General features: G+C 35.2%; 1 protein-coding gene across 5 annotated transcripts in view; it reads left to right on the top strand.

Annotated features, from left to right (window-relative positions):
• The window catches only part of GRIA2 (glutamate ionotropic receptor AMPA type subunit 2), a 122203-nt gene that overhangs the window by 88170 nt on the left and 6600 nt on the right, over window positions 1-27433 (top strand). For all 5 annotated transcript variants that reach the window (XM_070415410.1, XM_070415409.1, XM_070415413.1 and 2 more), the window contains 6 exons: window positions 6397-6564; window positions 6827-6931; window positions 7581-7691; window positions 9303-9509; window positions 10005-10375; window positions 14985-15183. In XM_070415410.1, the coding sequence (XP_070271511.1) occupies window positions 6397-6564; window positions 6827-6931; window positions 7581-7691; window positions 9303-9509; window positions 10005-10375; window positions 14985-15183 (1161 nt within the window). The remainder of the gene's footprint in view (window positions 1-6396; window positions 6565-6826; window positions 6932-7580; window positions 7692-9302; window positions 9510-10004; window positions 10376-14984; window positions 15184-27433) is intronic.

Here is a 27433-nt window from a genome sequence, read left to right as displayed (position 1 = left end):
TACTGTGGACATCTGTGTGCTGGTGTTTGAGTAGACATACGGTTTCAACTCCTCTGGGTAAACACTGACTGGTGCTATTGCTGGATCACAGAGTAAAAGGATGTTTAGTTTTGTAAGAAACTGCCCAGCTACCTCCCAAAGTGGTTATATCATTTTGCATTCCCACCAGCAATGAATAAGAGTTCCTGCTGATCCACTAATGTTTTTGTGAAGATTTTGTGATTGTTTTTGAAGTTTCAAAGGGCACATTCAAAAGGCTTTACAGGAAATTAAAGATGACCTTATCACCAGCAGCTCTCTTTCAGAAGGTACACTGCAGTTGAATTTGAAATTAAGTCAAGTGAATAATTTTTAGTGTATAATGTATTCAATACTATTTTTTTCCTGTGGCTCTAGTTGATTCTTAGACATTGCCAAGAATCTTTTTAAAAAAAAGGTTTATAAAATTTTTCTTACAGGCTTACTTATTTTTCTTAGAGCTCATCAATTTTGACCCTGTTGATAATATTATAGCATGAAGAAACTGAGAATTATATTGTATAAATTCATCTAGAGATATCATTGTGTTTAATACTTTAACTAAATAACTGATGCTATTTAAAAAATGACTGAAAAGTTAATGATAAAATCAAGGCTTGAGCTCTGTCTTTTGATGCTATGTGCAGTGCTTTCTCAACTAAACTCAATTTCAAGGGAAATTTGGAAAGTGGCCACTCATAGGACATGTTTTAATACTTCTTAATACCCGAAGTCTAGTACTTCTTTTTTGAGTGGTATTTTTTTTCTATTTTAGCATGGTGCAGATAACATATATTTAGGAATAGGTATCATTATGATGACCCATAAAATTTTATATTTTGGCCTATTTATACTTTTTGCATATTCACTAAATTCTATAGGTACATAGAGCTACTTTTCATTTCCTCTTTATTTTGGATGTCAGACTATTGTTTTCTGGTTATCAGTGGTTACAGTAATGTATTACTGAATATTGTCTGATGACTATTGGGCACAGGAAACATATTTGAAATGCCTATTTCATTGTATTTTAGAAAAATAAGTACTAATAAATATACATTTAGAATGAAATACAAAGCACATTTGGAAAATGGTCCATAACAAACCATTTTCCCAGATTTCTTCTAAAGTCGAGACATGATGTGGTTGTGATATAACACTGCACACCGTAACGGCCCCCCACGGAAAATAAGTTTCCAGCCCAGCTGAGGGATTTCACAGAACATAAACATCAGGGCAGAGATGATGCATTTGTTTTCCAAGAAAGAGAAATGTAGTTGCACTGTCATCATGTTCCCTTCCATTAATTTACATCTAGTTTAGTGAATGGTAGGATAAAACTGAAATATTTAACTATCCAATCAAAATGTGAACATATTTGTTTAGAAAAAGAAATGAGCCACATATGCAGTACATAAACAAAATGGAACTCTGGATACAGAGGCTGTTGATTTTCTCTCGGCCCAGAATTGAGTTTCTATGATTGTGACTTTTAATTTAAAATGATAATAGGCTGGAGACTTGATTAGATTTGAACATTTGAAAAAAGGTTGAAAGGGCTTTTTCTTCATAAAAGAAAAATCAGGCTCTGAATCATAATTATAACATGCCACATGGAACTACTGTAAGTGGATTTAGTTCATTCAAAGTAATTTTATTTTTTAATGTAGCTTACCAACTTTTATAGGCCTCTCAAACATTTAGCAGATGGCTTTATACCTTTCTCCTAGAAATGTGAGCAAGCTCACTCAGTAAAGATTTTGGCTTTTAACTATTATCATAATTTTCAAATGCAAATAGCAATCCTTTTTGAAATATTCAATTTAAGTTCTGTTTCTTGCTCAGTGACCTAACCTTTATTGTGAGAATCACATTGGCAAGGAACTGGTTGCTGTATAAGAAAGCAGATGAATATGTTTTCTTTTTTCTTTAAGGGAATAGAAACAAACATGTAAGTGAGGCAGATAAATCTTGATTTATAGCTCTTATTTTTCCAACAAGTCTTTTCTTAAGTAAATATGATTTAAAACAATGATTTTAATATAACACAGGTGTTGTTGCTTTTTTCTAAATGGTACTTGGATACTGTAGAATACTTGGAAAATATAATCATGTAAATTTCCTCCTTATTATTAAAAACAATTTGATCTTTCTTTCCCTTTTTTGTCAAAGGGATATGAACTTTTTAAAAAACTACTCTCATTTTGTAGAAAAATATTTTTAATTAGTTGTAATAATCTTTTCACTTTTTTTATAATTAGCATTACTCACATAGTTACAAAATCTTTATTATCACCTTTTAAAATATATATAATTATTGATTTCAGAGAGGAAGGGAGAGGGAGAGAGAGATAGAAACATCAACGATGAGAGAGAATCATTGACAGGCTGCCTCCTGTATGCCCCCCACTGGGGATTGAACCCTCAACTTGGGCATGTGCCCTTCTTGAACCCAGGACCCTTCAGTCCACAGGCCGACACTCTATCCACTGAGCAAAACCAGCTAAGGCATTAACATCACTTCTAATGGCTGCATAATACTTCCTCAAGACAGAAAGCATAGTTTTTAAACATCTCTTTACTGGCAGAAATTTAATACATATAATGCTGAAATTCATTTCTTTGTATGTAAAAATTTGTATTTGATAATATTTTCTTAGGATAGGTTCCCAATTACATTTTAAATCTGTGAATATAAATTGCTTACATGGATGTGTAACATACTATATTTTGCTAATTTCTTGCATACACACTTTGAAGGGAAGGGTTACAGATTTTGGAAAAAATGGTAATAGGTTTTGTTTAGATTTGTCTAGTTCAGGTATTTGTAGGAAACTCCAGTACCACCATCCAGGAGATAATCTACATATGTCAAAGAGGACTCACATATAGGCATGCAATGACATTGCTTAACTAGCACAAGAGGAGAAATTCCAGTAGGAAAATTTAGAGGTAAATATGCATATCATTACAGTTAAGAGTTTTCAGTTGCAGTACACATGACCTTCAAATAATTTTTTCTTTTTCTTCCTCTCAACTTTCCCATTAAATTTGATTCACTCTCATGATAAAATGAAAGCAATTCAACTAAACTAATTCATACAGATTAAATGAATGATTTCACACTACAATTGTGCTATTAAAAATAGAGGCTTAAAAATGTTTGGAAGCAGACAAATACCCTGTGAATTCACATATATGTGGAATCTAAAGAACAAAATAAACAAAATTGTAATAGATTCTGACACAGAGAACACACTGAAGGTTGCTAGAGGGGAGGAGATGTGGAGGATGGGTGAAAAAGGTGAAGGGATTAAGAAGTGCAGGTTGGTAGTTACAAAATAGTCATGGAGATGTAAAGTACAACATAAGGAATATAGTGAATAATAATGTAATAAGTATGTATGGTGCCAATTGGGTACTGGAAATATTGAGGGAAACATTTTGTAAAGCATATGGCTATCTAACCACTATGATGTATACCTAATACAAAATAATATTTAATATAAATTATAAATAAAAAAATTTAAAAAATTCTAGATGCGTGGAGGGGATAATTTATATCACATAAATTATTTTCTCATTTGCCTTAGTGTAACATCTCTAATATTTAAAAAACAAACAAGACAGATAGCTATCCACCGTCAAACCAATTCATCTATATATATAAAAGCCTAATATGCAAATTGTCCCTGTGGGAGTTTGACCAGGAGACCAGGAGTTCGATCGCTAGCTATGACATGTGCTGACCCACCAGGGGGCGGCATGGAATGAAGGAAGGCCCCACCTGGCAGTTGGAAGGCTCTGATAGGCCCTGATTGCCGGCCAGGCCAAGGGGCCCTACCCATGCATGAATTTCATGCACCGGGCCTCTAGTAATATTATAATAGGTTTATTGTAGTTATCTGTCTATATATCTTTTCACTGGACTAGGAGAGAATGTGAGTCCCATAAAGATGGGGACCATATGAAGATCTCTAACCTTCCTTTCAATTCTTCCTTCCCTCCTTCCTTCCTTCCTTCCCTTCTTCCTTCCTTCCTTCCTTCCTCCTTCTCTTCAATGTGCCCAGCCCTGCCCTGGACTCTGAGAATTCAGTGGTGACAGACAAATCAGACAAGTTTTCTGCTTCCCTAGAGTAAATATGCTAGTAGGGAAGAGAGATGGAGACAAATGAAGAATGCATGAACAAAATACTCAGATACTGGTGGAAGCTATGAAGAGAATAAACAAGATCATGTGAAGGAGAGTGACTGGGAGTGGGTTTGGCAAAAAGAGCATCAATAAGGAAATAATGTTGGAGCATATGGATGCAATTTAACTTCATGGCTCTTTCAATGACTGAGCCTAAGTTTATTTGCTAATAGAGATGACCCAAAGAGAGAAAAAGGCTGATGCAGGATACTGAGGTTGTAATGGCACAGGGTGCGGGGGGGGGGGGGGGGGGGGGGCGCGCGGAATTTCCTTAAGGTCAGAGGGAGGGAGTGAGTGCACTGTTGGAGTAGCTGTCCTGATGTAGGAGTATGGTCACCTCACATGTCAACTCACAAGGGAAGCAGATAATGTGGAGCTGGGTCATGTTGGGTTGAGATATAAGGGGGTTTTGTCTGATCGTTTCTATTTATCATGTTGGGCAAGATAATCAGCAGGAATTCAGAGCAAAAGAAGTATACGGAGGCATGGGTATATGAAGATAAAAGAAGTTATAAAATACTGTAGTCATTTCTGAGAGTGGAAGAACTAAGTCATTAAAGAAAGGAGGATTGTTTAGAAACATTAAGTGCTCATTTTGGATTCATGGTTAAGAATTTTAGAGTGTCACAAAGTCAGTATGATAGTGTATTTTTTCCCCCTAGCTACACTGTACTTTTGTTACCTACAGATTGGAAAATACTCAATAACAGAAATTTCCTCAGCATTCTTTAAAGCTTTTATGTTAAAACTAGAGGCCCGGTGCAGGAATTCATGCACCAGTAGGGTCCCTCGGCCTGGCCTGTGGGATTGGGCCAAAACCGGCTCCCCAACATCCCCCGAGGGGTCCCAGATTGCGAGAGGGTGCAGGCCAGACCAAGGGACCCCACCGGTGCATGATTGGGGCTGGGATGGGACACGGGAGGTTGGCCAGCAAGGGAGGGACCATGAGAGGGCTCCAGGGCATGTCCCGCCCATCCAGTTCAGTCCTCATCTCTGCCAGACCCCAGCAGCAAGCTAACCTACCAGTTGATGTGTCTGCCCCCTGGTGTGTGCACGTCATAGCAATTGGTGGACTGGTCAACTGTCTGCCCCCTGGTGGTCAGTGCACATCATAGCGAGCAGTTGAGTGGCCTTAGCATATCATTAGCATATTATGCTTTGATTGGTTGAATGGCCGACCAGTTTACCAGGCACTTAGCATATTAGGCTTTATTATATAGGATGTGATTTATTATTATTGGCAGCAGCATCATACATTTGATAGATGGCAATATATATATATATATGTATATATATATATAATAATAAAAGTGTAATATGCTAATTAGACTGGACGGCAGAACAGCTGAAAGACCGTCCGGACAACCTTCTGGATGAAGCTGGGGCTGTGAGGGCTGAGCCAGCCACCGCAGCTGTGAGGGCTGAGGCAGCTATTGCAGCTGCCAGGGCTGAGCCACTTGCACAAATTTTGTGCATCGGGCTTCTAGTGTTCACATAATAATACAGCCAATGCTTAATACACATGTAGTTTTGTTTTTTTCCTGCTTGATTCTTAGCACCTGCAATAACCTTGCTGTGCCAATGGGATCTGAATACCATGGTTTGGAACCAATGTTATCATAGACTGTTGAAGCATGAAGGGGATATAGAAATTATGAAGTTTGGTGGTAGTTCAATTTGATTACCATAAACATTTAGGGGACATTAGAAACAAATACTCCAAAGTCCATTGCAGGTCTACGTGAGCATCACTAAGGTTGTTTAGAGATAAAGAATTGTGAAACTGATCAATATGTTTTCCTTATTGCCACATGAATTTCTCAGTAGACAGTGGAAAAACAGTTATTGATTGATTTGATAATTTTCTGTATCACCAGAGTAGGCCATAACCTGGTGCTCACATAAGAAACTGATTAGAAAAGACAAAAACATTGGCATAATTATTATAAAAGGTGTCCCCTGAAATAACTGACATATTAACATAACAGAAAATGTTGCACATCAAGATACTTTCCACAGTCCCAATATCCTGTACCACTTCTCTTAGATTCTTAAGTTCCTAGATGCATAGACAGTGTCTAAATTCTTGGACTTGATATGGTATTGTATGGTGGGCAATTGCAGTCTTGATGGTGGTGAGGTTGAATTTTCTCCCATTCTCATGAAATGTGTGTGATATTTTTCAGTATACTTCTGCTCTGACCTATGATGCTGTTCAAGTGATGACTGAAGCTTTCCGCAACCTACGGAAGCAGAGAATTGAAATCTCCCGAAGGGGGAACGCTGGAGACTGTCTGGCCAACCCTGCAGTCCCCTGGGGACAAGGTGTAGAAATAGAAAGGGCCCTCAAACAGGTCAGTCACTCAACACAGTTGTTCATGTGGTTTAACAATGGTTCTCATTTTTTCTCTGCGGAATCAGTCATCCTTCTTTTATTCCTTATGTTTCACATGGAGGGGGCATTCTTTCCTAACTACACAAAGGCAGGTGGGAGGTTGAAAAGAACCCTTATAAATGTAGTTTTCTGGACTTGAGCCCGGTGAGAGTAATCTGTACAGTTTGTATCTTTGGTTGAAGTCAATGTGTAACTGTGCTCCCTTCCCATTTCCTTATTAGGTTCAGGTTGAAGGTCTCTCTGGAAATATAAAGTTTGACCAGAATGGAAAAAGAATAAACTATACAATTAACATCATGGAGCTCAAAACAAATGGTCCCCGGAAGGTAAATCATTAGTGATTTAAAGGCAGTTATCTCTGTGTGAGGTGAGTTAGCTAACCCATCCCCTCATCGTCCAAAGAGTCCTGAAGATGTGTATTCACATAGAGCTTGACAACTTCCAGAACCAGACATATTCTTAAATGTTATTTTTTTTTTCTATTTCAAATCTATTCACTTCTGGTAAGTAATACTGAGAAGTAATCTTTAAATAGAACTGTTATACTTTTCTTTTAGACCATGGTAGGAAAAAGAATTTGCTGCGAAGAAAAAGAACTATTGCTGAAAGTTCACGGTTCAGAAGACAAAACATAACCACTACTGTTCAATATATATTATTTTACTTTTATGACCAGAATGCCACTCTTTGGACTTTCCTTATATTTCTATATGATCACTCCCAAACAAATGATCCTTGGCGAATATGACAAATGAACATAAAAAGACAAACTGCTTTTAAGAATAGTTTGTTTGTTTTGTAGTCCCTTTCTGTTCCTATTAGATTCACATATATCAAGGACACATCAGTGTTTAGAAGAAGCCTAGTTAATATAGGATAACTTCAGATTCAGGCATGGACTAGAAAATAATTAAATGCTTTGCTAATAAAAAAAAGTCATTTATCCATTTGCCTACCTTCTGTAACCGTTTTCAGATTGGATACTGGAGTGAAGTGGACAAAATGGTTGTTACCCTTACTGAGCTACCTTCTGGAAACGACACCTCTGGGCTTGAGAATAAGACTGTTGTTGTCACTACAATTCTGGTAATTAGCTACTTAATCCTATGTTATACTTTATTTTTCTTATGAAAAGTAGTGCCAAAAAGAATTGCTAATTATATTTTAGGGCAATAACTATCATAGTGTTGCTTTTGCAATGTTTCAATCATTCATTTACTCTTGCAAAAAGGACTACACAGCACTAACTAGAGCATTCCGCTACCTCTTAGCTTTACAGATAATTCATAACTTGGTGCATACCCCAGATTTTACAACTGGGTAAAATCTTAAAGAGCATGCCTTGTATTTGCTCAGGTGCTTTACTTTTTCATTTCCATTCCATTGTGGGTATATTTTATCTTTACATTTCTTACAAGTTTTCATAATGTTGCCAACTTCTCTTTCTTCATAATAAAAGATGATGTCCTTAAAGGCAAGATTGATCTCCCTTCTTTTAACTCCAAGTCTCAACACGGTAGTTAGCAATAGCCTGTGCTAAATAAATGTGCATTGAATGCCTGAGATAAAATTGGACTGGATCTTGAACATCGAGGTTTGGGGTAAATGGAAAAGAGATTAGATCGCCATGGCAAGCTGTTGGTGAAATGAAATGGAGGAAATGTGGTTCACTAATAGTACATAATTTTGTGACCAAACTATTTTATTTTGCTAAGCCATGATGTAGGATTTTGTGGGAATCATTAGCCTAACAATATTGAGAAAAAAATATAGAAAGGCTAACAAGGATTTGGATAAAAACATTGGCTGGCATGTAGAAATATCTTAATAAGTCTAAGCTACGCATTTGCAGATTTTTGCCTTAATCATGCCATTGAGAGGAAGCACCTCACGGAGACCCCATGTATCCTTGGTGCCACTTTTCAGTGGAAAATTGGGGGCTATGTATGTTGAATCATTTTTTTCATGCTTCCTATTTCCTATGTTTGCAAGGAGAAGCTACTAGCCACCCTTGTAGTATCATTCTAGGATATTTTATCTCATAGATGAAGCAAGACCTAAAACGTGAGAGGGTAGAATCAGAACTTCACCATGGCGATGATCTTTGCAGCCTGTATGTCACTGGCCATGCTTAAACCCTATGCTTGAAGTAGCGGTGAAATAGGGTTCTGGGTAAATGGTGGTTCTTGGGGTTGGCATAGCCTTAACATAGAACAAGAGTGTGGTGGATCCAGAGTTGAATTAAACAGCTGTTGAGTAGAATTCTTCCTTTCTAAACCCTAGGAATTACAGACAAGACAAGGGGGCATGCCAACAGTTTGTGCTTTTGAGTCTCTTGTTTACTTTGGTATGGCTAGATACAAGCCATGCTATTGAAATGTAATGCTAGATATTTGAGGACTTTTTTCAGAAGGATTATGCTTAATCTTTTCTTTTATACTAGAGGCCCAATGCACGAAATTCATGCAAGGGGCTTGGCCCTCGTGGCCCCGGCTGCCTCGTGGCCTTGCCCCCCCTTGCCCACTTGTCGTTCTGAAAGGTTGTTCTGTAGTCCAGTCTAATTAGCATATTAGCTCTTTATTATATAGGATTCTGCAATGTCTCTGGCTAAGGGATAATTATTAAACTAGAAAATTTGTTTCAGAGAGTAAATAACAAAGCCATTTTAATCAACTAAAGCACTGTCTGTCCATATAGGAATCTCCATATGTTATGATGAAGAAAAATCATGAAATGCTTGATGGCAATGAGCGCTATGAGGGCTACTGTGTTGACTTGGCTGCAGAAATCGCCAAACATTGTGGGTTCAAGTACAAGCTGACAATTGTTGGGGATGGCAAGTATGGGGCCAGGGATGCAGACACGAAAATTTGGAATGGGATGGTTGGAGAACTTGTCTATGGGGTAAGTATAGCTCTTCTCATAAAAAGTGATTCCATTTGACTGTTGTTGACAGAATGCCTCCCTCCCTGCAAAGTACCTTTGTCTGAGGTTGTTGGTTTCCCACTTTACTCTAAGAATGCTATCTTATGTCCTTGTGAACATTTGAAGATTAAAGATGAAGTACGAAGAAAACGTGCAGATTAAGTGAGACAGGCATTTCATCTGTCTTGAAGCATCTGGGACATATGCTGTGCAATGGTGGCACAGGCACAGATGCAGTGTAAAGATGGAATTAGCATAATCAAGCCAGATGGGTGTACTATGTATTTATCAAAAGGAGGGTTATCTGTGGAACCAATTGCTTTTTTTGTTTATTCGTTACTGGGAATCTACCAGGGAAATAATTATGGCCAAGTCCTTGATTTCCTTTCCTTCCCTTTTGATCCAATAATATAACCATGATTCCTTTCTGACCATGACTCTAGGTACTATTACTTTCCTTTGTTTCCCTTACAGAAAGCTGATATTGCAATTGCTCCATTAACTATTACCCTTGTGAGAGAAGAGGTGATTGACTTCTCAAAGCCCTTTATGAGCCTCGGGATCTCTATCATGATCAAGAAGCCTCAGAAGTCCAAACCAGGAGTGTTTTCATTTCTTGATCCTTTAGCCTATGAAATCTGGATGTGCATTGTTTTTGCCTACATTGGGGTCAGTGTAGTTTTATTCCTGGTCAGCAGATTTAGCCCCTACGAGTGGCACACTGAGGAGTTTGAAGATGGAAGAGAAACACAAAGTAGTGAATCAACTAATGAATTTGGGATTTTTAATAGTCTCTGGTTTTCCTTGGGTGCCTTTATGCAGCAAGGATGCGATATTTCGCCAAGGTTGGTTACTCACCTGCTTCAACTTTGTGCATTTTAGGTCTCATGCAGGCATTCATGGTGTTTATAAATTCACTCGAAAGAAATTAACAGCTGCCGACTACCTGTCCACGCAGTTTAAGACTCAAGGGCAGATATTTAAAATCGGCATAAGCCTGTGAAATATTTGAGCAATGTTCTTTGAATGTTGACCTTATATTTCCCTGGTGAAATTATACACACCATGGAGAGGCTGTAAAATGCATAAGGTTCCTATCATTCCATGCCTTCTTGGAGGGGTACCGTGTTTTTGCTGCATATTCTCATTTTACAGTCATCTGTGTGTTGATCCACAGACCTGTATATGGGAAGATGGGCAATATTACATATAAACTACAAACGCAAGAGCTTCTTTACAAAACTTCATTGGCACACATCCCATCTCTTTTATTTTCCCATCATAAGCTCATCGAAAGAGTGTGGAAAAGATGATAAAATTTGCTTCTTTTAAGGTTAGGTTGCTGAATTTAAAGGACATTATAATAACATTTTAAAAATATTTAGGAACACATGGTTGGGTAATAATTGAATGGCAATATATACATCATGGAAGAAATTCGTGTATACACCTCTCTTCACATTATGATATGTTAATTCCTACTTTAGAATGCCTAAATATGATGGGTATATTACCAAACATATATTGCTTTTGTTCATGTTATATACATGGAATAAGAATGACAGACATATTTTGCTCTTCTGAAGAACAAACCATACCATTTATAGGGTGCTTGCTTTCATATTTAAAGCCTAAATGATTATCTGTTGGCATATTTTAAATTGGGTTTGATTACCCTCCTTTGATTCTATGGGATATTTTAATAACTAGAGAAGAGGGTGACTTTTCTAATACTATTTCATTGTGTTAATTTTTTGGCACTTTGGGGGGGAAATAAGTGATTAACTTAAAAATATATGAGAAGCTAAAGAATTTGTATGTTTTGCAATTTTTATTTTATACTCCACCTAGTGAGATTAAGAAAATATAATGTACCCAGAAATAATCAATCACTTTTCTGATAGGTCAATTTTTATGAAATATGTTGTTCTAAACAATCTTAATCCAATCATATTTCCTATGGCTAGTCTGTAGAAGTACATTAAATTAGTAACATGCCAATGGTATTTTTATGGCATATATATATGCCATTTCTCATGCTCTCTGACAAGGTAGATAGGACTCATGGTTATAACACTATATTTAGTTTTAATTCTATATCTGATGTAAGATGAAGACATAAAGAGAAGTTTCTAATAATGAATTACAAAAAATACTAACCAAATTTAGATCTCAGAGAACACTCTAGTCCAAAAATAACAAAATGATGCATTTTTGGTGAGAAGGCTACTGAAGCATAATATTACCCTATTCCTGAAACATAAGGCAATGATCTTAGAGTGATAGAAACTATGCTCTGCCTTATGAGTTAGGAGGGAGAAGTGTAGGGAGACTATTATGGAGTAGGATATGTTGGCCTGGCTTCCCATAGATGGACCCTGCTCCATGTCCATCATGGCTCTGAAGGAGGTTGTTTGGTGTCCAGTCCCCATCGAGGAGCAGAAAACATATTTACACCTGGGCGCTGGAGCACAGGGCACATCTAACAATCCATGTTATTCCAGGGCCCACCATGACATATGGACAGCTTCTAATTTTCAACAAGCCTGCTTCCTAAAACATGATTTTTTTGTGCACTGTTGATTTTATTACAAGTTCACATGTCATAATTTTTATTTTCTGGTAAGATATATTTTAGATAGTGTATTTTTTCCTTGTTTTTAATTGATTTCTTTTTGCTACAAAAATATATGGGCAAATTCACATATTGAAGATTTTCAGCATATATATTTCATCTTATGTTAAATGTGCTTTTAAAAATTGAATATATTACATAATATTGGCAAATTTAGTGACTTTTAATGAACCAGATTATCTTTATTTAAAATGCAGTGATCATTACTTACTCCAGTTTAGAAAAGAACAGAGTAGCTTAACGTCTAAAATCATCATCATCATAATGCATGAAATGCACAGATCACTTTAGAGATGCTCTTTAAATATTTTAAAATATATTTATCATTTCCTTCCAAGTAACATCTGATATAGAACTATATTATTAATATTAATGCAACATTTAAATTTTAATCTGGAATGATTTATTGAATATAATTGGTCACTTGCCTGAAATCAAGTTTGGAATATGTTAACTATAATTTTCTGAAGACTAGAACCACAGAAATCATGAGAGCAAAATGCTCAGAAGTTGGCTTTTTATTTTCCTGTTTCTCTTCCCCTACCCTATCTCTAAAGGATTAAAATGAATAAACATATTGCCATTTAAAAATATTAGAGAGAAAAAAGAAATGTTACATTATGTGCATTTATTGGTTCTTTTAGTACAGATGATGAGAGGTTAAATTTTTGTATTTAATTAGAAAAACTGTTTTTGTCTGTTACCATAAAACATAAAATTGAATTTGCCCTCTGCATAAAATTTTTCAGGAACTCTTTCAAAAACATTAATTGATCCTTTGAAAACACTAACAAGTAAATAATAAAATGCTCACGAATTTCTGTTTGAATGATGTATAAGTCCAATAAGTTCTTTATTTTGTACACTTTAAATAAATTAGCATATTTAATCTCATTAAATAGGGTTTAATCACTTAATTATAGCACAACTTATGTCTTTATCTTATGTCTATTTTACAACTGGAAGAGAATGATTTATAAATATGATTCTCAAATATATTGCAAATTAACATGCAATGAATAGTGTTAAAAGCAACTGCTATGTAATTGGTTTTGTTTAAGGGGTTTGAGCAGTAAGGTACAGAATCTGTCCTCTTAAATACAGGGTACATGCCATATAATTATACCTCCCATTTTTATGGAAGAAACAGTGAACATTTTGAGAGTAGTTATGTCTACATAAGGGTTTCCCAAATTTAAAATATATTTAATATCCTTTCAGATATTAAATGAGTAGTGTTTAACTTTTCATCCTGTCATATTTATTTATTTATTTATTTTTTAAATCCTCATCCAAGGATATTTTTCCATTGATTTTTAGAGAGAATGAAGGAGAGAGGGAAAGACAGAGAGAAATATCGATGTGAGAGAAACACATCGATTGTTTGCCTCCTGCAGGAGCCCGACCAGGGCCCAGGCCGGGAAGGTGCCTGCAACTGAGGTATATGTTCTTGACCAGAATCAAACAGGACGCTTCAGTCCACAAGCCAATGCTCTATCCACTGAGCCAAACTGGTCAGGGCTATTTAATTCTTTGCATCTCTTAAAGACTGTGATCAAGGCTCTTAATTGCATTCTTTTTGTTTTCACTGCTTGCTCTCTCTCTCCTTTTTTATTTTAGCAACAAAAATGTTTTATATTAAAAAAATATTAGTTTTAAATGAGCTCCCCCTCTTTCCCCTGACTGCTTAAGTAGTTTATTCTAAAAATAGTATCCACTAATTTGATATAGTATCTGTGAATCATCAGAAAATATTACTGTTAACTGTAGAAAGTTTGATTTAGGTCATAAATTGCCAAATTTTTGTGATTTACATTTTTAGAAGTATTTCCTCTTTACTGTAGCAAATCAAAATTTTAGACACAGCAGTTAGCAAAGAAAGTTATATTTGTTAATATTATTTAAATGCCTTTATATGTAGAATCCCACCACGTTTTTTTAAAATAGCATAGTACACATTTATTTCTTCATGTACATGTATATGTATTTATCTATCTAGGGTTTAAAGTAAATTATTGGGAATCTATTATGCTTTTAAAAAGTATTTTATGTAAGGATTTATGGCCATTAGGATTTTATATCTTGGCAAAATTTTGTGTCTAATTTGTTGTCCTTGAGCTTTCTTTTCTAAAGCAGGAGCCACAGAGGAACAGGGTGATAACTGTCCATGCCATGAAACATCTAATTTCTATTCATTTAGAATTATATTTTGTTTCATACCTTTGTTTGTAGTTAACATTTCTTTTTTCATCTACTATCCTATCCTGCATCTAAAACCCACATTTTGGCACAAACAAAAAACTAATGAAATTTTGGATCTTTTTTTTTTTGAGGGGTTTGGAGCTTCATTGGCTGAATCAAAGGGAGGGTTTTTCCAGTGTTTAAAGCTATATCTATGATGCATACTCTTATTTTTAACATTTGGTTGTTTATCAACATTGTTCTGAATATTGCCGGTGATCTTAGATTGTATTGTTCGTGTTTGCTTATGCCCTGAGTGGATAAAGTAGAATGAGTACTGAATGGATTATGTGCACATTTCTTGAATTGCTTTGTTAGGAGATGTCATACCACAAACAATTTGGGCGTGATAACTATGAAAGAATCTGAAAGTTTTTGTTTCTGGGTACCTCACCAAATCTGGTTAATCTGTATTCCTTGTCCAGAATGTTTAATGATTTCCAGTTTCATTAAGGTGCAGATATTTTGAAAAGTAAAAATTATTTCCCTGTAAGCTAATATTTGCATAATACTGCTAACTTGTTTTTTTATTAGGTCATTCATTTCACTTTACAAATCCATTTCATACTTGTTATTAGATCCCTCTCTGGGCGCATTGTTGGAGGTGTGTGGTGGTTCTTTACCCTGATCATAATCTCCTCCTACACGGCTAACTTAGCTGCCTTCCTGACTGTAGAGAGGATGGTGTCTCCCATCGAAAGTGCCGAGGATCTTTCTAAGCAAACAGAAATTGCTTATGGAACATTAGACTCTGGCTCCACTAAAGAGTTTTTCAGGGTAAGAGATTCTGCTTTGTACCTTCTGCTTTTGTTCTTAAAGTTTAACCTATTTCCACGTTGTCCCTCTTTGCCTCCTCTCAAGGTCTATACGAAGTTGCTACGTGCAAGTAAACTCCACCCTTGTCTCTAACTCCATTTCCATTCTTTTTCTTATTGAATTTATTGGGTGACATTGGTTAATAAAATGATATAGGTTTCAGGTGTACACTTTTTCAAGGCATCATCTGTATGTTGTATTGTGTGTTTACCACCCCAAGTCCAGTCTCCTTCCATCCTATTTCCATTCTTGACTTTGTCCCTATTCCCCTCCTTACCCTATTCCTACCCTTAGCTCTACCTCTATCTGTTTTCTGATTCCTCACTTATTTGGGTAAAAACACAATATTGCAATGAAATATTAGTTTTATAAAGTTTGATTGCAATTTTGGAACAAAATTGAAGCAAAGTACAGTTAAGTATAGATTGATATTATTTTTAAAACAAAATGGTGTTTTTTGTTTGATTTTAAGTATGACTGTCATTTATTGTGCATAGTTTACAGTTGAAAGCTCACTTTCAAATCAGTTATGCTAATTTTATGTCAGAAAACAGATTATGTATATATGTGTAAATTCTGAATTTTCTGTCAAGCTCTCCAAAAAAAAAAAAAAAAAAGGCTAACAAAGGCCTTCAGCTTTTTAAAATGTACAGTGTAATTATAATGTATTTTACCTTTAAAAAAATCGGTGGCCTTATGATCTCTGTTTATAGGACAAACCCAATAACCTGATATTGGTATAATTTTATTTTATTATACTATTATCTCTATATATGAACTCAATCTATTAAAATGTTTAAATACAGCTGATAAACTTAGGTCTAAAGCCAATATATATGACATATGATGATCTCTGGTAATCCACAAATACCTTTAAATGTATCTGAGTTTATTTGAGTGAGAGCTAGGCCTTTTTACTTGAGAATTAGGGTTAAAGAATTCCATTTTCAGTTGAAGCAGATTATAATTTGAAGACTGTCTCACCCTACACTGGCATCTGGTCTCTTTTTCCAAATAACTTGAAGTTAGGAGAAATAGTGGTTGGAGGCAGTCACAGCTGATAACAGATAATAACCTGGAATTTGTTGGACTTAGAAGCTTAATGCTTTCATTAGGCACTGCAATTTAAATGCAGAAGTGTGGTCAATCTATCAGCAGCTACTTTAATGCAGTTCTACATATGAATGTTGTAATACAGATTTACTACTAATGACAATTTACTCTTACTTCCAACCATATATTTAATGTGTTTAAATACTATTAATATAACTTAGTGCTCTAACTTGATCATAATAATCTATTGAACTAAATTAGAATATTGCATGATTCTTAATTAGCAGTGTATTTTGAAGCATTTTTCGTTATTTGCATCCCAAGAGGATGCAAAAATATTACATATTTTACTAGTATTCTTCCTTCTTGAAATACATGAGATCTATGAATGAAGAAGTTGTACTGTTTATATGATTAAAACGATCTTAAACGTTTCCAGATATTCACTTCTAGGTGAGGATACATAGTTTGAGAGTTACTGTCATTAGCTTGTTTGGACAACAATAGAACCAAATACTCTCAACTATGGCACATTCAAGTTCCCAGAGCTTTTCAGTATACCTTAACTCAGTCAATCATAGAAACATGCCATAATTACCAAGATGCCAAGATATGCAAATTCTCTAGTAACCAAGATGAAAAGGCTAGATAACTATGGGCAAAAGAGTGCTGCTACTCTTTTATTCTTGTATTTCAGTGTACTAATTCCATAAAAACCATGATATATATATCAGATAAATTTGAATATTTGTCCAAATTCAGGTAGCTCTTCAGTGTGCAGAGGCCTCTTACTCCTAAAAGGGTTATTTTCATATAGTATTTTTCCTTGAAGAGGAAGTTTCCTGAATTTATTCTGCTGCTCAATGCTCTGTTTTGTTTGCTTATGTAATGTTAGAGAATTATCATGATAGAAATTCAAGAAAGGTATTGCTGATCCTGCCAACACACCTTCAAAAGGAACTGTCAAATCAACTGTGGCTAGATCTCAGTGCATAGACCATTGCAGCCAGCTTTCCCTTGTCTAGAGAAAGAAGGATATGGGCTCAAAAGTACCCCAAAACCACACTATTTATTCTGTTTGTACCAATAAAGGGAAGCTAACATAACAGCACACATCACCAAAGTGAATAGGAGCTTGCCATGTTAAGACCTCCCCTGAAAATATATAATGTAGTTGTGATTTGAAAAATGATGTACACAAAAGGTTTGTTTCTTGAAGTTGGATTAAATAAAACAGTGCTGCTAAATTCTGATTAATTTTGTTAATTTTATTAATGTTTGATAATTGGGTACCATGATGATAATAGTAAGGACAATATTAATTTTGTTTTTGACTTCTAAGAATATTTTCTATGAATCTGTGGCTTTCCAATCATATCCATCATGGCTCATACCTTTCCACATAGTGTTTCTTGTATAAGTATATGAGGAATTTAAAACAGTCTCTTTGGAAAAAATAACTTCTCTTTATAGATGCTATTTAAAATAAGATAAAGCTAATTAATTCATAGACATTATAAAAGCAAAATATAATTGATTTTTAATTAATATTTTCCCTTAAGTCCTAAGGTATATATTTGGCTTTTGGACTGAATGAAAGGACTCAGGTGAAATTTTCCATAATATACATCTGATCATATATATGCTGTACTCTATAAGATTCACAATTACCGAAGATTTACAATAAATTATACTTAAAAATTTTTTTTGAAAAAATTGTGAGCTATAACACACAGAAAAGTGCATGAAATATAAATGTGCAGATTTATACACTCAGGCCAACAAATTGACCACTCTCAGCACTGTTTAATAGAAACATAATAAGAGCCACATGTATAATTTAAACTATTCTAGCAGCCTCTGCAACTATGCCTTTAAAGGCAGCTATCTTTTCTCAACTTCCTCTCTTCCCAAATTTCTAAGCTTCTAGTGGAAAGTGTTGCAGAGGAAATTTACCTTGCATCTATTCCTAAAAATAACATTCACCACATATCTTGGGTTGTCCTCCTTCTTAACTGTCCTTTAGTGCTAGTCATGTTTAAGGCTCCTGTAAGATGGATTCAAGACAGGGTAAAAGCTGGCAGATTATCATGGTGGCCAATCTGCCAGGGAAGGAGATATAGATGGAGTGTGCTGAAGCCAGACTAAAGATACCTATTGTATTTTGTCCTCTGGCCATCTGTTATGCTTACTTGCAGACCAAAGACAGCTAATTTACATGTAGAAGAAAAAACTCTCACCATTTTTACCATCTGCTAATATTTAAAGTTCTAACAGTTATCTTATGTTCCTAATATGGCTTATTTTGGCTTGATTGATAGCTTTCCCCTTCTTATACTGTTTATGACTAGGATTTTATTATTTGTTTTATTTACAATTTTATACTATCACAGAGTTTATCAAGCCAATTTCTGTACTTACCACAGCAAGAGCTTTGGATTTAGCCTTTGGAGAAATTGATTTGAGAAGTTGGGTAACTGGCTAATTAAAGATATATAAATAGCAAAGTAATGAAAAAATAATTTTAAGACAATTTAGAGATTAAATGGCCAGTTTTAAAACAGAATTCTAAACTTTTAGTGTTTTGTCTCGATGTTAACTAATGTTTCCTAAAAGCATATTTTTGGGGGGTGGGGGTGAAAGCACCTTACTTCTATCAAATTATAAGATGGATATTTCATCTTGTTTATAGAGATCTCTCTCTTTGGCCCGTATGTGATGTCAATTACTCAATTTAAGCCTAAAGTATTTTCAGATTTCAGTTAATAACAAACTGTTATATTAATATTAATTTAGTAGATTCAGTGAGTGTGCATTAGTTTTAGAATTCCAATTTAAGTTTTAAAATTTTAACCTTAAAAAAGTATATATCCCATCAGTGGTAATCAGTAGAAAAACATGAACGATATTCTCTTTGTTCTGTTAGAGTGTGTAAGTGAAAGGCAATCTTGTAACCATCAAGAGGTGTGAGGAAAAAGCCCCGTATCTTTATCTTCCAGGGTTTTCTGCTATGCAACTCATATACATCCTTGTACGGAGTGAATGATAAAGCCTGACTCACTTTGGAGCTGCTGATTGCCCCTAATTATAGAGTGCCACTGTAGCATACCTATAATTAAGAAAGAATTAGGCTTTCAATTATAAACCACTATTTTTAGACTTTCACATTTTGATAATCCCTTCTCTCAATAAAAGAGGACAGATCTTAGATGAGTCTGAGTAGAAAATAATTTCAGAGGACCTGTATGCTTTGTGTTCCTATAGAAACATAGATTTCAAGGATAGGAAATTACTTCTATTTATAAGCCTATCATTGGCCTGTCAATCTAGAAAGCCCAATTATTACCCTCCAGCAGAAAGTGCTTCTTCACGCCTCTCCTAATTCCCCACACTGCAGTCACTTACCTCCTCTGGTTCCCTTCTCTGGGAGGATGAGGGACAGCTTGTAACCTCTGAATAAGGGATCTCCATTATCTGTGCTGACTTCGGAAGGAAGCAATTCTAAACCATTGTCAGAAATAAAGGTATCCCCCTTCTTATCAAATGAAGTTAATTATTCCATTCTCAGAAGATGAATGCAGGCTGATAATAATCCATGAAGCTATACTGTTGTTACCCAGAATCAGAGATTTTGTTCACAGAGTTTGCAAATAGTATAAATGACAGATAAATAGTATTAATGCAGATGTTCTGAAATGAAAGGTATAGTTTGAAATTTTCCTTATATATATGATTTATGATCATATATGATCATACATATGATATATTATATAATCAAAATTACCAAATAATTATAATAGTTTAGATTATATTTTTAAAGGTAGCAACCTTTTTTCAACTCCCTCTGTGGCATTATATATACCTATTTATATTTACATATAAAAGCACTGACATAATTATAAGTAAAAATGAGGCATTATATAACAGCTTCCCTATAGAACTACCTTAAATGCTATTTCATTAAAGTTATATTTTGTTCCATTTACCACTTGTGTTCAGTAATAATACAGTATGCTTTCTTTACTGATAGTCTATTGAATGGATTTTTACTCATTTATGCTAGCTCTCCATACTTATTTCATTATTTCTGGTATAGCTAATGATTTCTTTGTCATAGTTTCCTATATCTATCACATATTTCCATGTGGGAAGAAATATGTGTATATACTTCAGTTTTATATAATGGTTATATGTATATATACTTCTAGATTCCTATATATGAATACACATGTACATACATTTTATATCTTGCAAATATTTTGGAAATAGTGTACAGTCACATATATATGTACACACATATGTATGTAAATATGTTAGTAATACCAGAATAGACTCTTTATGGACCTCTCACTCAAGCTTAACCACTTAAATGACTTCTAAAATACTAGGTATTAAATAAATGCAGAATGTGAATAAATTAGAATAAATAACACATTATAGAAGTGTTGTGAGTCACTCATGCATGGTTAGTCATATCTATTACAGCTTTTTCTTCCTTAGTTTTTGGGAGCTTGATTATTGCATAACAATCTGCATCGCCCAAGGCTTCTCTAGATGATCCAGGACACATTGAAATCACTTCCTTGCTGGTTGGCAGTTTTCCTTCCTCTGACATTTTAATTTTTCTCACCTTCCACAAAACATCTGAGGCCCGGACTGAATTCTTAAAGACTTTAAAGAGACATCCTGCCTAAGTTGCCTGGGGAAAGCCTGTGTTCTGTCAGTTCTGCTAAACGTAGCCGGTTTACCAGTGCAGGAAAGGTCAACATTTTAGAAGACTTTGCCAATGTCTCCTTTCAAATTAGTATTCAGTTTACGGACCTTGCTGTGCACTCAGTAGTTCCCAGATTCATAGGAATATAAATAAATGTATGAGAGACTATATTGAATAATGTTTTCTGTGATCAGAGTGCTATGGGAGGAACAAAAAAGGGTATGTGTACTTGCTGAATCATGATCATGGTGCAAAGGGTCACCCTTCCCCAGGGTAAATATGTTAAATTGGTCTTTCTCTTCTTCCCAAGGCCATGCTAAGCAAATGTCAGTGCGCTTTCCACCCAGTCACTTCATTCAGAGACCACCCTTGCAAAACAGAGGGGAGGTGTGAGCTCGAAGTATCCCCTGGATGCATCATTTGACTCTAATCAGATTACAGGAAGCTTTCTAGTATTGTCCATGTTAAAGAGAAAATGTCCCTTTTCACACTATCATCAGATCATGAGGACAGTTATTCTAGCAGAAAGGTCAAACAATGGAGAAATAATTTGGGATTAGTCTCTCATCCCCAAACTCTACTTAAACTCCTGTTCAGATTCCTCAGAGAAGATGAATTCCTGTATAAACCTCTACCGGTGCTTCAGATGAGACTTAGTGTTCAATTCACTCTATTTTTGTGTTTATGTAAGAGAATCATTTCTGCTCGCTCTATTGGATGTCTCACACTAGTTACCATGGTAATAAACACAGTCCCGGAGCTCTGCAGAGAAGAGCAATAGAATTGTGCAATCATTTAAATATACTGGAATTAAAATCTGAACTATAAATATTATTGGTAAAGTTTTGAGAATTCTTTAGATGATATCTGAAGGTAAACTTGATACTAAAGTAATTGACAGTTCACATTTCCATCACATATGCTCCAGATCATATTGAGTGATCATCAAAAACAAGTTGCTAGTAAAGGTGGCTGCTTATTTTCATATAGAAACGAGCTTGTAGGAATAACACGGCAATTGGCAATGCCAAATAATGTGTCAGGGTCCCGAAAAATTATGTTTAAGATTTCCTTTAAAGAAGAGCGAGCCAGGGGGAGATGTCAGCAAGATGTTGAAATAGAAAGCCCCAGACTCTCCTTCCCCACAAAGAGACACTGACTCAAAAACAAATCACTGACCAGTTCTTGCTTTTTAAATTTACCTTCATTGTTGAAAGTATAACAGATGTCCCCTTTGTTTTCCCCATTGACCCTCTCCACCCTGCACCTGTGCCCCACCCAGGCCTTCACCTCAGACTATGCATATAAATTCTTTGGTTAATCTCTCTCCACCTACCCACCCCCACCTTCCCTCTGAGATTCATCAGTCTGTTCCATGCTTCTATGTCTCTGGCCAGTTTTCTTTGTGAGGAATCCATCTAAGAGGCTCCTACAGACAAAGCCAGTGTGACACCAGCCATGTCCAACTGGGTAGAGAATTCATGACACTCACTCACCCCAGTTCCATCCCCAGTGCAGTGCAGAGCAATTGGGAGAAATCACTGGGCTCTTGGCTTCTCCCTAGGGAGAGAGGGTACAAAAATATATAGAAATTCCAATTACACGTTAAGCTTTAAAACATCTCCAGCTTAACGTGTAATTGGCATTTCCATATGTTTTCGTACCTTCTCCCCCTAGGGAGAAGCATATATATGTGCATAACCTATGGACCCAGAGAATAGGGTGCTGAAGGCCTGGGGCAGAAGAGGTGGGGCGGGCTGGAGGGGATCAATGGGTGAAAATGGGGAACATATGTAATACTTTCAACAATAAAGAATTATTTTAAAAAAATAAAAACATCTCATACCCTTAAAATAATTTGTATATTGAAATATAAATACAGTACTATGTTTTCTTGATATATAGGGTGTTCCCCAAAAATGTATACACACTTTCCCAGCTAATAGCTGTAGATTCTATTACATTTTGAAAATGAAATGTATTTTAATAAACACTGCCTTTATAGTATATATACATTTGGGGGGACACCCTATACATTTCCTTAGTGTAGCAATGAAAGCTGCTGGAATGGGGACACGATGGATCTTCTATTCCTTTATAAATAACCTAAGTCAGATATTTTCCAAGTATTTTGAAGAGATAATGTTTAATTTCAAAATCCTCATTAACTAAAGTGTTTTGTGTTTTTTTTAATTGGAAGAATCCCATTAAAGCAAAATCTCTTTCAGTATTGGACAAAGGCATGGAAGTACATTTGGCTCTTATATTAACTAACAGAATTCTTTTCTTATCTTCAAGGTTCTATTCACCAGTGTCAGAGGAATAGTTATTCCTATTTTTGTAAAGTTAATCTCTCCATCTGGGCCTTTGACATCTCTTTCTAATTATCTGAGATGTTGCTCTAAAACTTACACTTTAATATCTCTAGTCTTTTCATCTCCACGGGCTCGAGCCTTAATTCTGGTTTCAATTTTGCCTCAAGTTTGAAATATCCTCATGACAGCATTCTCCTTTATCTTCTCGTTCTCTTGTTCCTTTCCCTTTGTGGACAAGTTTATAAGTTTGTTTACTAGAGCCTTCTTTTTTTTCATTCTGGCCACTTTTTCCTTTATTCTTTCAAATCTGATCTCCCTTATAAGTCTCTGTGAAAAATGCCTTTCTAGAAGGTTCCCTTAATGCCCTTATGGCCAAATTGAAATGTTATGTGTGTATTTTCAAGCTTGGTAAGATCTGTGTTGCATTTAATATCATTCTGTAAAAATATTTTGATTCTTTTTCCTCTCTTAGTTCATGAAACTCTAATGCTTTTTTATATTTTCTTAGTTCTCTAAGCATTCTGTTCTTTCCTTCTCTGACATTTTAACTACTGTCTAGACCAGAGGTGGGCAAACTTTTTGACTCAAGGGCCACAATGGGTTCTTAAACTGGACCGGAGAGCCAGAACAAAAGCATGGATGGAGTGTTTGTGTGAACTAATATAAATTCAAAGTAAACGTCATTACCTAAAAGGGTACGGTCTTTTTTTTTTTTTTTTAGTTTTATTCATTTCAAATGGGCCGGATCCGGCCCGCGGGCCATAGTTTGCCCACGGCTGGTCTAGACTGCATAGTAGGGCTACATGCTTTTCTCCTACTACAACTCATTTTGTGATAGATTTAAAAAAAATAAGTTTATAATATTTTACATTTGAAGACCATTCACATTTAATATATATAGCTGTGCAAACTATGGAAGTGAATCTTTAAACATCAAATATTGTAGCATCATTTAAAGAGAGGTTGACAATTTGGGGATGCTGAAGAGTTCTAATGAGCCTCACATATTGATTCCCTTAATTCATTTTGACTATATGTTGTTTATGTTGGAAATTACATCCAAATAAAAAGATGTATAACAGATACACTCTACTGGGGGGAGAATATGACTATTAAGAGTCAAAATTCCAGTGTATATTAGTGAATTGCTAACATTCTTATTTCCAATAAGTGACTATAGTTCAGAACCTTACAAGAATGTTTGTAGGGATTATAGATTTGTAAACCCCAAAGAATGATGTGACATGTGGAATTATTTTTGGTCTGCCAACTCCAGTGGTTGGCAGGGACAGTTTGAGTGTCTGCTGACATCCATAATGAAAAAATGGGCCACGCTAGCGTTCCACAGGGAGGATAACAAATCAGCCAGAAGGATGAAATCCTAAAGGAAGGACAATCATCTTTTGTCTTAAATACAAATTTTTAAAAAAAGTCAACCAAATGGACTAGAAAATAGAGGTTATTAATTCACACTCTGACACTCTAATCTTTATATTTAGGAGGCTTTTGGTCAAGTTCTTTCAATCACAGAGTTACCTTCATCTTACTGGTTATACTACCTCATACATTATAATATTTCTAGAAAAAGGGGAGGTTTTCATGAAAAGTAGATTTATTCATGTTTGAAATGAAATTAGAGATTAGCACAAGGAGAGCACAGTTCTAAAAATAAATTTTATGAAGACACTCATGATATAGAATCATGTTTGGCATTTGGAAATCTCTATATTGTTTGGACCTCATCTGTATTTGGAAATCATTTAGAATTCCCATTCTTGCACACACACACACAAAAAAAGTCTTGCTGACATTATGAGGAGGTATATTGATATTTATTAGAATTCAGTGAGTAAATATGTATTTCTTAAAATGAACCATATAAAAATTAATAACCTAAGTGGTAAAAATATCTGGAATTGCCGAAACCGGTTTGGCTCAGTGGATAGAGCGTCGGCCTGCGGACTGAAAGGTCCCAGGTTCGATTCCAGTCAAGGGCATGTACCTGGGTTGTGGGCACATCCCCAGTAGAAGATGTGCAGGAGGCAGCTGATCGATGTCTCTCTCTCATCGATGTTTCTAACTCTCTATCTCTCTCCCTTCCTCTCTGTGAAAAAATCAATAAAATATATTTTAAAAAAAATATCTGGAATTAAGTACCAATATTTTCTACTAATCCATGATTAAGTGTGTTTCATAAGAATAATAACAGTTTCATTTTCAATGTCATTTCCCCAACCCTAAGGATAAAAAGGCTTATTTAGCTGGTAGAAAAATTAATGCCTTCTTTACTGTATATAAGGAAGAACTAAAACTAAATTAAAATGATTATTGGCTTCTTTCATAGAAAAGGGATCTACCTTTTTTTAAGATATAATTATATCGGACGTGGTTAGTGTATTTGGAACTGTCACCCAACAATGCTTAACAATAGGATTTTAAAATTATACACTGTTATTTGTTGTGATATAGTAGTCAAATTGATGTGCCTATTAATAATCTCATACTATGGAAAGGGATTTGAATAGTCATATTCCGAGTCTTACTCCTTAGGAAATACAGGAAGTCAACAGGGTTGTCCTGACAAAGCTATCATTCATCTTCTCTTATCAAGACATTACTTATATCCTCATCAGAATGTGATGGAACATGCCATCCTGAGGAAATTAACTTGATCATGCTTCCTGAAAGAAGGAATAGTTGTCTTTGATTTAACATGTAAATAAAAATAGCAGTCTTGGCCATCTGTAGTTGGGTCCTAGTGGAGGTTTCACACTATAGACCTGCTTTCACAGCAGAGAGGAAGTCTGATTGAGTCGTAATGAAGGTCCCAATCTTGTTATTTCAAGAAGGGGCATTGTTTAGAAATAGAAATGTTTAAGAATGGTCTAGTCCAGTGATGGCGAACCTTTTGAGCTTGGCGTGTCAGCATTTTGAGAAACCCTAACTTAACTCTGGTGCCGTGTCACATATAGAAATTTTTTGATATTTGCAACCATAGTAAAACAAAGACTTATATTTTTGATATTTATTTTATATGTTTAAATGCCACTTAACAAAGAAAAATCAACCAAAAAAATGAGTTCACGTGTCACCTCTGACACGTGTGTCATAGGTTCGCCATCACTGGTCTAGATAAATTACTAGATGATCAAATTCTTACTGATAAGTAAGGAACTTTTATAAATTTAGAGTGAAAGTATCCTTCTGGGAGGACATCTGGGTCTTCTCACAGCATAGACCACTGGCCTGACATGGTCCATGGATTCTCTCAATATTCAGATGGAGACAGTGAAGAAATGCAGCCACTGTCTGAGCACCTCATGCCCAGACAGAGTTAGTGATACAAACCCACTCTGCATTTTGTTTATTTACACTTGACCCCGGATTTTCACTAAAATAGACTGTTTTATATAGGAAAAGCTGCCTTAATCCCTAAGGAAGCATTCCAAACAAATCTGCATTTACATTATCACTGCTTACCATGAATTGATCCTTTTTTTCTCTAAGATAAAGGTTATATGATTTTAAATTCCTTAAAGTGAAATGCAAACAAATAACAAGGCTCAACACCTCATGAATCTTACAAGTAAATTTTCAATTTCAAGTTTCCATTTCAAACCTCCTATATTAGAATAATACAAGGGATTATTTATGGGGGATTATTTACAGTCATCTTTCCAAAGGGATTAAAGTCAGTTTAGAAAACTGTGAATAGAAAAGCAGATATTCAAAAGCTATGACTTCCCAACTCTATGCTCAGCTTCCCTTTTTACTATGAATAAAGTATTAAATGATTATTTTGATGTCTGTCTTTTTTTTGAATCATCAATAAATACTTAAGATAAATATTTCCTCAATTATACTGCTGCCACAGTCTTTCTTTCATATCGATTGCTCATAAGAATGTTGTTTTTCCACTCTATATTGTAATGAACATTAAATATTTAAAAATAAAAAGTATCTGTGTAATTACAAGAAAATTTCAATGCCTAAAGAAATGCTTCTAGAAAAAAATCAGTGTTATTCTAGAAGCATTTGAGTCAAGATTTAATAAAGGCTTCTAGTATTGTTTTCCTTTTTCCTTAGGTTACTGGCATTACATTAGGATTTTACCACTTCTATGACTGAC

The sequence above is a fragment of the Myotis yumanensis genome, unplaced genomic scaffold, assembly GCF_028538775.1.
Source record: "Myotis yumanensis isolate MYYU_CA2020_CCGP unplaced genomic scaffold, mMyoYum1.0.hap1 SCAF_5, whole genome shotgun sequence".
Lineage (NCBI taxonomy): Eukaryota > Metazoa > Chordata > Mammalia > Chiroptera > Vespertilionidae > Myotis > Myotis yumanensis.
The sequence above is the reverse complement of the archived record's forward strand: the minus strand, read 5'-3'. Positions and strand labels throughout refer to the sequence as shown.